Source organism: Arachis ipaensis, chromosome B08 (assembly GCF_000816755.2).
Source record: "Arachis ipaensis cultivar K30076 chromosome B08, Araip1.1, whole genome shotgun sequence".
In the NCBI taxonomy this organism is placed as follows: Eukaryota; Viridiplantae; Streptophyta; class Magnoliopsida; order Fabales; family Fabaceae; genus Arachis; species Arachis ipaensis.
In genome coordinates this window covers 6705434-6716067 of record NC_029792.2, presented here as the reverse complement: position 1 = coordinate 6716067, position 10634 = coordinate 6705434, and the positions used below count along the sequence as shown (strand labels likewise).

The following is a 10634-nucleotide window of genomic DNA, read 5'->3' as shown; positions in this document are numbered from 1 at the left end:
TTTTATTTAACATTCATTAATTTAATAATAATTAATAAATATTAAATAAGACAAGTTCTTTTTATTTTTTATTTTTCTAGTATTATTGTATTCCTATATATCCTATAAAAATCCTTTAAAAGAAGGTTCATTAAGTACTGGATTTTTCACATAGCAGCTCTTAGGTTCATTCAAATTTTTCATGCGTGCCTTATTACAAGAACATCCCGTTTGTATCTCACTTCTTTATCATCTTTTTTTCAGTTTATCTTACATTACATGTACACACACCAGTGCATATTATTTGACTTACTATCACACATATGTATCGAGACAAACAATTTTCTGATATACTCATTGCAATCTACATGTGGTCATTTCAAATTTAAAAATCAGTGAGTTAATAATAATAATAACATTATACGAATGATGATGATGATGTGAAACCTAATGCACAATAATAATGATTAATTCTATGCTTATATATGTTGACCCATTAGCTTATAAGGCAGAATTTGAGCCTAACTCAAGTATTAATTTTATCCCATTATTTAAGTTATATAGATAGAATTTAATAATTTGGTAGGGATAAGATTAAGAAACTATGTTAGAATTAATTACTAGAGTTTTGATCTAAATTTAGCATAGAGTTGGTATGTAATTAAGCTTTTAAAACTTCTAATTAAAAGTTTAATTTGTGTTAGTGTGTGCAATGAAAGTTATGTGGAAAAAAATAACAAGTTATCAATACTTTAAGATACAGAATTATTAATTAATATTGATTACTATTTATTTATATAAAGCATGGCCATGTAACCTTTTATCGTAGCATCACCATCAGTACAATTTATCATGATATCATCGTACCGTATATCACAAATAACTGTAAGTAGCTACATATACAATATAATAGAGATAAGAGATCACCCAAGTTTGTAAATACTTCGATATCCGTCTCACTTTTGAAATATCACTCCGAAGGACTTTGTTTCTGGGTTGGCTTCCTTCCAATAAGGTTTTCTTCTCACTACAAAAAAATATGATTAAAATGGCACTAATATTAAGGCGGTTTAATATAACCGCCGTATTATTCCCTCGTTTCACCATTTTTCTCTCATGCCATCGAAGGACTTTGGTTGGCTTCCTTCCAATAAGGTTTTCTTCTCACTACAAAAAAATATGATTAAAATGGCACTAATATTAAGGCGGTTTAATGTTTAATATGTCGTTGTTGCCGATTGTGCTTCTGCGATTTGGTGTTTCTTCTTTGTGAATCACTAATTACTAATTCGATCTACTTCATCTTCTTATTTGATATTTGAATATTAGATCTTCATATTTTTTGATCTGGTTCATGTCTATAAAGCTGACGAATTTGTTGCTAATATATTCCCAATTGCAGATTTTTAGTTTCGCAACTGATTTTTCATTTGATTATTAGATCTCTATTTGTAACTAATATTTTGTAACTGATTGCTAATATTTTTCATTTGATTTTTAGTTTCGTAACAGATATTTCGTAACTGATTGTGATATTTGAATTATTAGATCCATTTTCTGATTCTCAATTTTTGTTTCAATGTATCGATTAGCTTCCAAGCTAGCCTCCTCCATCACTTCATCGACCTCAAGGAGCGTTGTATGAACAATTACACTCTCCTTCTCCATTCTTCTTTCTTCCGTTTATACGAATTACAATCTTCATTTTTGTTTGTGTTGCTGGAACAGATACGCTGCAGGGTTATTTCAAGTAGAAACTATACGAGCAAAGACATCAACTTTGGCGTTGGAGCTCCTGCTGCAATTCTTCAGGGTGCCACTAAGGTTGCTGATGCTGTCAAAGTTACCATGGGACCCAAGGTATTCTTGAGTTTGTTTGGGATTGAATAATGAAATTGACATGATTAGTGTGAAAATTTACTTTATTTAGTTATTTTTTTAATGTTGTTTTTTGGTTGGTTGAATTAGGGTCGTAATGTGATTATTGAGAAAAGTTATGGGAACCCAAGGATCACAAATGATGGTGTGACAGTAGCTAAGAGTATCAAATTTCAGGATAAGGCTAAGAACATTGGTGCTGATCTTGTTAAGCAGGTTGCCAAGGCTACCAACGCTGCTGCTGGAGATGGTGATTTTACTTTTCATTAAGGATTTGTGTTTTCTTTGATGATATTGCTTTAGTATGAATTCTAGCTGAAGCAATTTTGAACTCAGAAGGAATTATTTTCGATCATGAGGCATCAAGTTATTTATTTATTTTTAAAATAAATGTCAGAATGTATTTTCCATGATTGTTCAAGTATCAAAAAATTTTAAGGTATTTTTCCATGTTGTTCATAACTTAGATCTATTTATCTAACAAAAAGAACTTCAACGTTAATGCATTCGCTTTATTAATTAAAATTCAAGCATGCATGCATGAAACATTAAATCATTAATGCCAGGTGAATGAAATGCATGCATTATTAATTAAAGCCAATAGAAGAATGCATGCAATAAATGTTAATACATTGGTTTTATTAATTAAAGTAAAGCATGCATGCATTTAATTGATTAATACCATCATGCATTGGCATTATTTGGAAATGAATGGAATGAGAACTTAAATGAATGAACGCTAGCGTTCATTAAAGTAACGGAGCGCTACTTTAAAATTTAAAGGGAAGCCTAGCGTTCATTAACAATGAGCGCCACGTTACTTTTCTTACTTTTATCGTGACTATTGAGCTTGGAACCAAGGAAACAAGGCTAGGCAAGGAAGGCATGCATGTAATGTTCATTAAATGAACAGAGCGCACACTACAAAAAAATATGATTAAAATGGCATTAATATTAAGGCGATTTAATATAACCGCCGTATTATCCCCTTATTTCAAGATTTTTCTCTTATGCCATAATGTCTATGTTAAAAGCGCTACATTTTGGCATTTGTTGTACCCGCCACTCTCTCCATTTATTTTATTATTTTATTAATAAAACTAAAAGAGCAGATGAGAGTGAGAGAAAGTGATGCTTTTAAACATATGAGAGTGAGAATACGAAACCCTAACAATCGCGCTACCATTCATCTCCACAGCGAAGCCATTGTTGCCTCCGATTGAGCTTTTGTAACTTGGTTCTTTGGTCTCGATCTGATGTTTGTCACCGCCATAAGCGATGTCGTTGTTGCTGGCCTCCGATTGTGCTTCTGCGATTTGGTGTTTCTTCTTTGTGAATCACTAATTACTAATTCGATCTACTTCATCTTCTTATTTGAATTTTTCTAATTAGATGTTCATATTTTTTGATCTGGTTCATGTCTATAAAGCTGACGAATTTGTTGCTAATATATTCCCAGTCGCAGATTTTTAGTTTTGTAACTGATTTTTCATTTGATTATTAGATCTCTGTTTGTAACTGATATTTTGTAACTGATTGCTAATATTTTTCATTTGATTTTTAGTTTCGTAACTGATATTTCGTAACTGATTGTGATATTTGAATTATTAGATCCATTTTCTAATTCTCAGTTTTTGTTTCAATGTATCGATTAGCTTCCAAGCTAGCCTCCTCCATCACTTCATCGACCTCAAGGAGCGTTGTATAAACAATTACACTCTCCTTCTCCATTCTTCTTTCTTCCGTTTATACGAATTACAATCTTCATTTTTGTTTGTGTTGCTGGAACAGATACGCTGCAGGGTTATTTCAAGTAGAAACTATACGAGCAAAGACATCAACTTTGGCGTTGGAGCTCGTGTTGCAATTCTTCAGGGTATTCTTGAGTTTGTTTGGGATTGAATAATGAAATTGACATGATTAGTGTGAAAATTTACTTTATTTAGTTATTTTTTTAATGTTGTTTTTTGGTTGGTTGAATTAGGGTCGTAATGTGATTATTGAGAAAAGTTATGGGAACCCAAGGATCACAAATGATGGTGTGACAGTAGCTAAGAGTATCAAATTTCAGGATAAGGCTAAGAACATTGGTGCTGATCTTGTTAAGCAGGTTGCCAAGGCTACCAACGCTGCTGCTAGAGCTGGTGAATTTACTTTTCATTAAGGATTTGTGTTTTCTTTGATGATATTGCTTTAGTATGAATTCTAGCTGAAGCAATTTTGAACTCAGAAGGAATTATTTTCGATCATGAGGCATCAAGTTATTTATTTATTTTTAAAATAAATGTCAGAATGTATTTTCCATGATTGTTCAAGTATCAAAAAATTTTAAGGTATTTTTCCATGTTGTTCATAACTTAGATCTATTTATCTAACAAGTATATATTTCTTATGTGATTCCAGGTACAACTTGTGCAGGCAATACTGACAGAAGGTTGCAAATCGATTATAGCTGGTGTAAATGTCATGGATTTGCGTAATGGAATAAATAAGGCAGTTGATGCTGTAATTACTGATTTAAAAAGCAGGGCAGTAATGATAAGCACACCTGAAGAGATAACCCAGGTACAAGCGTCTTTCAAAAAAAATTCCTCTTTCTGAATGAATTTTTGCTTAAAATATTATGAAGTATACTCTTATATACAAACTGAAGTATACTCTTAAAATATTATGGAATTTTTGCTTTCTTTGGAAACAGATAATTCTTGAGATTATGTTTGTAGAGCAACTAGAATTACTATTGTGGCTGAAAAAGAAAATTAAGATGCATGTTTGTACTCTGAGTTCAAGAGTATGTTCTTCCTTCTTAGACTGAGATCTTTTCTTAAGCATAAAGTGTTCTAATTGTTCTTGTTTCATGGTTGACAGTGTATTATTTTGGTAGGGAGAATGAGTTATGTTACCAAATACTAGTGAGTTCCTTCTTGTATATATCTATCTAGCCAGTTTTATTCATGATTGTATTCTTACTATGATCTGTCTTTCATCTTCTTCTTTTTCAACTCTATATCTGTCTAGCTAGCTAGCTACATTTGATTTATTATTAATATTGTACCCATTCTAATAATAATATATATAATACACATTCTCATGTCCATTTACCTTACATTTTGCAAGATCTTTTTACCCAACATAAATTATCTCTTTGTTAGGACTAGGGTGTGTTTGATTTTATACAAACTGAGGTCCGTGGTTTAATCTTGAACTATGCCACATGGTTTCTGGCATTTTCTCTGTCTCATGAATAAATGTTTGTGTTCTCTGCTGACATTAAACCATTATAAGAGTCAAACAATGGACGCAAGGTCAAGATAGGAGTTGGAGTTGGAGTCTCAGTTGGCGTATTATGTGGCCTTCTCTTAGCATTCTGTTTGATATGGAAAAGACGAAAAAGGGCCACTCTGAAAGGTAAGAGTTCTCTGCTTTTCTTGAGCATAAAGTAACTTCTTGAATTATTATAATTAAGATTAATTAATAACTTGTCTTAAGATCATGTAGAGACTAATGCAGCATTAAAGGATCAGTCCATGGAAGAACAAGAGGAAGATCCAGAGGTTCCATTATATGACCTAACAGTTATAGCTTCTTCCACTGATAACTTTTCACACAAAAATAAGCTTGGAGAAGGTGGTTTTGGACCTGTGTTTAAGGTAATTAGACATATGAAGCCACTTTTCTTTTTAACAATCTTAGAATAACAAATGAAATTCTCTTGTGTCTCTTACAATATTTGAAATTGATAAATGGCAGGGAACATTAGAAAATGGGCAAAGAATTGCAGTTAAGAGACTTTCAGCTAGTTCCGGACAAGGGATCAAGGAATTTAAAAATGAAATTGCCTTGATAGCCAAACTTCAGCATCGTAATCTTGTAAAGCTTTGGTTTCTAATTTTGTGTTTTTCTAACTGGTTGTCAACTGTCAAGAAGGCTTAGGGTGTTCGTTAGTGGGTACCTTCTTGAAATCACTTGTGAATGCATCCCTGGTTGCCAAGAAGGTTTTCTCTCTCTCTCTCTCTCTCACTCTCAAACACACACACACTCTACTTTCTCTCTCTAAATATTGTTTTGTTTATGAATGTGCATATGTGTTATGTGAGGGTTAGTCTTTTTTTATATACATATTTAAATTGTATGTTAAATATATGTGAATGCTTTTTTGGATCTATATAGTCTTTTTGTAATTATATACTTCTTTGTATAATTTTTTCAAGAATTCCATCAGAACAAAATCTTCCAACTAAAATGAAGGTATTTCAATCACATAGGCTGATCTGCACATAGACTGTAAGAAGTTTTTTAAATTGCAATCACATAGGCTGATCTGCACATTTAGCTGTTTATGACATTTAGCTCCGAGCCACCAGGTGCTCATATCCTTTTGTGAATTTATAGTGATACCATTCTTTGCAGGATGACATCAGTTCAGGAGCAAATTTGTTAGCTTCAGTTGAAATCCTTGTGTCTGGAGTATGCTTCTTGAAAGATTTTGTGAAAGATTTTGTGAAAGATTTTGTGTTTCCATCGTTGTAAATTCCTTGATTCTTCATAAGCATCAAGTGGAGTTTTTGTGTGTGCTTTTTTCTGCAGCCTATTGACAAATAATCTCTACTTGATTCTGGGATATTTTGCTGTCTCATTCATGTTCTAAATGCCCTTCTAAATCCTGATGTAACTAGTCAACGAGCAAATACTGCTATTGATGATGAAGAGCAGTTGGTATTGCAAAAAGATTATAATGGTGATATTGGGGAAGGGCGCCGACTTGAGGTTCCTTTCTCTCCGTACTATATATATTTTATGCGTGTTTTGTGTTTCAATGCACGAATGGGTGGTATCTAATCATGTTTTAAAGATTTGAATTTTTCTTGTGTGTGACAAACTTAGGCCTAGCAGCCTTTGTTAATTTGTTGAACAATGATTTGGGCACTAAATTCTAATTGCTATTGCAGCACAAGGCATAATCACTGTATTGCAGTAGTTCGTATAGCAGTTCCTTTATCTATAGAGCATTAAGCATAAAATATAATAATACTGATAATGGATTATTGGGGACAAAAATAAAAGAAAAGTTATTATTAATTACCCGGCAGCATTACAGTGAGGGTAGCACTTGCTTGATCTTCATTCCATTCATAAAATGGTTCAAAATCTTGATAAACATGGTTAGGTGCTACTGATGATTGTGCCATCTTTTATTTTTTTATGATAATTTTTGCTATTAGATTGTTATGTAATTATGTTATTATTATCTCTTATGTTGGAGAATGAAATGAAAGCTCTAAGAATCGTTACTTATAAACACTTGAATAAATGGATATAATGTAGATTCCTCTGATCCATTTTTTTTAATAATTATTATTACTTTCTTTTCTTACAATCCTTGCGTGACTTTTTGTATTGGAGATGCTAAAACCTCTGAAATAAAATTGGTTAGCTTGTTTTCTTAGGTAAAAGAAACATTTGTCGTATATTATTTTTTATTTGTGCACAATCTCACTTAATTTCAGTTTTGAGATATCTTATATATAAACAAATACTGATGAATCAATTTAGGTTCTGATTCTTTTTAGTTATTTTTAATATTGAATTGTCATTACTAATTTTTTTTGGTACTTTTCCTTGGCAGATTACTGATAATAACTTGGAACAAAGATTTTACAAGGATTTACGTAATGAAAACTTGGCTTCAGTGAACATTGTCTTGTGTATATATAAAAAATTGTTATAGTTGTAAATTTATAGTTAGAAAATCATGTTATATTTGATACTTTGTATACGAATTATTATTTTTTATTTCCAATACTAAAAAATCATATATTATGTTTAATACTTTGTTTATGAGTTATATAATATTTTGTTTATGAATTATGATTTTTTGTTATTGTGAAATTTTAATAAAAAAATTATTTGTGTAACGCGATAAAAATGACTGTAAAAATTGCCTTTTAAACGATAAAAATTGTCACTTTTATCCGGTAAAAAGGGCAGTTTGTAGCTGCCATTTTAAACAGCATGAAATGTCATTTTAATTCGGTAAAAATGGCGGTTTCAAATGCCATTTTAACTAATAAAAATGCCTTGTCAGGGTAAAAATGGCGGTTCAAAATGCCGTTTTATCCTGGTAAAAACGGCGGTTTCAAACGCCATTTTAACCAACCAAAAATGTCACTCTACTAAGGTAAAAATGGCGGTTCATAAATGCCGTTTTAACCAGCAAAAACCGCCGTTTTATCCTGGAAATAACGGCGGTTTGAACCGCCGTTTTAACCAACAAGAAAATGCCATTTTATCTGGAAATAATGGCGGTTTGAACCGCCGTTTTAACCCAACTCAAAAACCGCCGTTTTAACCAGGTAATTGTGGCGGTTTTTCGAAAACCGCCGTAATAACCAAATGGCGCTTCAAATTATGGCGGTTTTTCTTGAGCGCCATTCAAGGTAATAATGGCGGTTCAAACCGCCGTAATAACCCTAAAAAACCGCCGTAATTACCAAGTTTTTTTGTAGTGTCTCCGGTCTTTCTTCTCCAGGAAATTATTAACATTGATGATAATATAACTTTTTTTTAAACATTTCTTATATTCTTTTGAGCTAATTTATATTTAATATTCTTTTGATTTTAAACTATTCTTTTATTGTGATGACAACCAATTAGTTATTCGAATTTCATTTGTTGACCATACCATACATTGAGTTTCTGACAACATGGATAGCCTCAACTCTTACTATCAAGGACGATACTTTTATATGGAGGTCAACCCCAACTTAGTATGTAGCTACCTCAGTGAATAGACAAAATTTTCATTTTTTGTATCAAGCTTATTTTGACTAGCATCATATTGTATCATACATTTAACGCTTGATACCTTCTCTTTTGAAGGAGATGGGTGAAATTCCTTCGACATTCTATAGGAGATTTAAGGATGCACTACCAAACTTGATGACATTTTATGATTCTACTAGCAATGAAGTTGATGTGGTCATTGAGAAGTTCATTGAACTGCTATAATTGTTACCGGCTACAATAACCTTGCCGCGATTTATGGCCTCAAAGAATGGAAGTTGGTTGAGTGTCTGCTACGTTGGCCAAGACAAATTCCTCATTGTTGAAGTGAAGGACCACAACATGCGAACCAAAGAGCTGTGCACCCACCGTTGAAGCTGAGTGTGGACATCAAATCATCAATACCTGTTTCGGGGAATCATAGAACTATCTGATGATGAGACTAATGCGACTCCGCGGCTTGAAACTTCTGAACCTATCCAAGTTTCACATATAGTATACCAATAACCTGATGTAGCTATGGATAATTCCAAGTGGGATGATGCCATTGACCAACTCCAACATCTTCCAGAATCTGTGTTGAATCTATTGACCTGCATTGACCCTTCCACATATTATGGTCTCGAACCTTACTTTAATAACTTGGAACCCATTGTCAACAACGAGGATCAACATGACCAATTGGATCCAACAAGACCATTAATTTTGCTTCCTGCATTCCTGGCATCTCCATTTTTAGATGTCCCACAGACAAAAAATATATCCTCTGCAGTGACCAAGGAAACAGGTGATAATTGTAACATTAGTGCTGATATTGTTTCAACTAAAAATGCAGGGTTTCCAAATGGTCACAGCCCTCCACCACCGAATCCTAACAATGGCCTTTCGCCACCATGTTTTCCAATCATGCAAGACTTTTATTCGGTTGTCAGGGTGATATCTGAGTACTAGTCAAAACACTATTCTATGGTATGTCTCTGCAATTCATAAATATTATACTTGCTCATATTGAATGAAGTCAATTTCCTTGCATCTAAGTATCTAATAGCCCACCATTTTATACCACTTTCATTTGGCAGCTACTTTCATATGCTTTCTCTTTGCTTGCGTTTCCTTCGAGGCCTGATTTTGTTCGCGTTAGAGGGTTACACAAGCCACCAATCATCATGAAACTTCGATGGAGGAGCCTTAAGTCATCAGAAGCCTTTCTTACCAGGGGTTGGAGAAAATTTTCAGTCGACCATGACCTAAAGTGTGGAAGTGTAGTTCGTTTCTGCATTCCCATTAATAAAAAAATTAAAAGTATTTTAATCAACCAATTATGTGAAATTGAATTTAGCAAGTACATATGCAGCATGATAAGAATCGTAAGAATTTTTGTTATTTCAATGTACAATAAACTGATGATTTTTGCATCGAGGATTCAAAATGTTATTACATTTCACATGTAGTATAGCCTTAAATTAATTACATGTGGTAAGAATTATGTGCAGATAAGTTCATCGTAAACACAAAATATTTTGGTCATGAAGTTTTGCTTATGAGGTAAAAATGGAAGCAAACATAGAATTTGACAGAAAAAAATCCTGAATTTAAATTTGAAAAAATGCTAAGATTGTAGAGTTGCTAAGTTGGATATTTTTTGTAGAACTAAATGAAACAAAACAAAACATTAATTGTTTGTTAACATTTATGATTTGTGACACTAATTAGCATAGCATGGGATAATCAAATAGTGTTTGGTGTAATGCTTTCACTGAAATAAGTTATTGATTGCTAAAATACGTCGTAATTGATTATTAGATTGGAAATTTTTTTTCACGAGATTGCATATTGTATTCATTATTTTAATTTTTTAGCCTGAAATTTTAACAACATATTTTAGTTTATATTTTTAAATATTATTAATTAATTATTTGTTAAGAATAATAAATTCTACTATTTTTTAATTTTTTAATATATTACAATTAAAATAATACAAAAATAAAAAAATA

General features: G+C 32.3%; 1 protein-coding gene and 1 long non-coding RNA gene across 11 annotated transcripts; both read left to right on the top strand.

Moving 5' to 3' along the window:
- LOC107613425 (chaperonin CPN60-like 2, mitochondrial) lies at positions 2850-7675 on the top strand. 10 transcript variants are annotated; one of them, XR_002351819.1, is made up of 10 exons: positions 2863-3176; positions 3513-3559; positions 3649-3733; positions 3842-4001; positions 4261-4422; positions 5143-5265; positions 5356-5507; positions 5608-5852; positions 6268-6624; positions 7484-7675. XR_002351819.1 is itself a non-coding variant. In XM_021108744.1 (7 exons), exons 4-7 carry the CDS (start codon positions 4754-4756, stop codon positions 5788-5790), a joined length of 483 nt encoding a protein of 160 aa, XP_020964403.1. In that variant the 5' UTR covers positions 2850-3733; positions 3842-4001; positions 4261-4422; positions 4726-4753; the 3' UTR covers positions 5791-5877. The 10 variants fall into 10 exon arrangements, 2 of the variants coding, with proteins under 2 accessions (XP_020964403.1, XP_020964404.1); XR_001614055.2 differs by having other exon boundaries at positions 2860-3176; positions 3513-3733; XR_001614053.2 differs by adding an exon at positions 4726-4769 and having other exon boundaries at positions 2860-3733.
- Positions 8178-10063, top strand: LOC110266171. Its single transcript, XR_002353179.1, has 3 exons — positions 8178-8624; positions 8737-9609; positions 9720-10063. It is a non-coding gene; the product is annotated as an uncharacterized LOC110266171 (long non-coding RNA).

Coding starts and splice junctions, on each gene's coding strand:
- LOC107613425 (XM_021108744.1), top strand. Junction 5,266..5,346: donor AAAAAGGGCCACTCTGAAAG/GTAAGAGTTCTC, acceptor ACTTGTCTTAAG/ATCATGTAGAGACTAATGCA. Junction 5,508..5,607: donor GTTTTGGACCTGTGTTTAAG/GTAATTAGACAT, acceptor GATAAATGGCAG/GGAACATTAGAAAATGGGCA.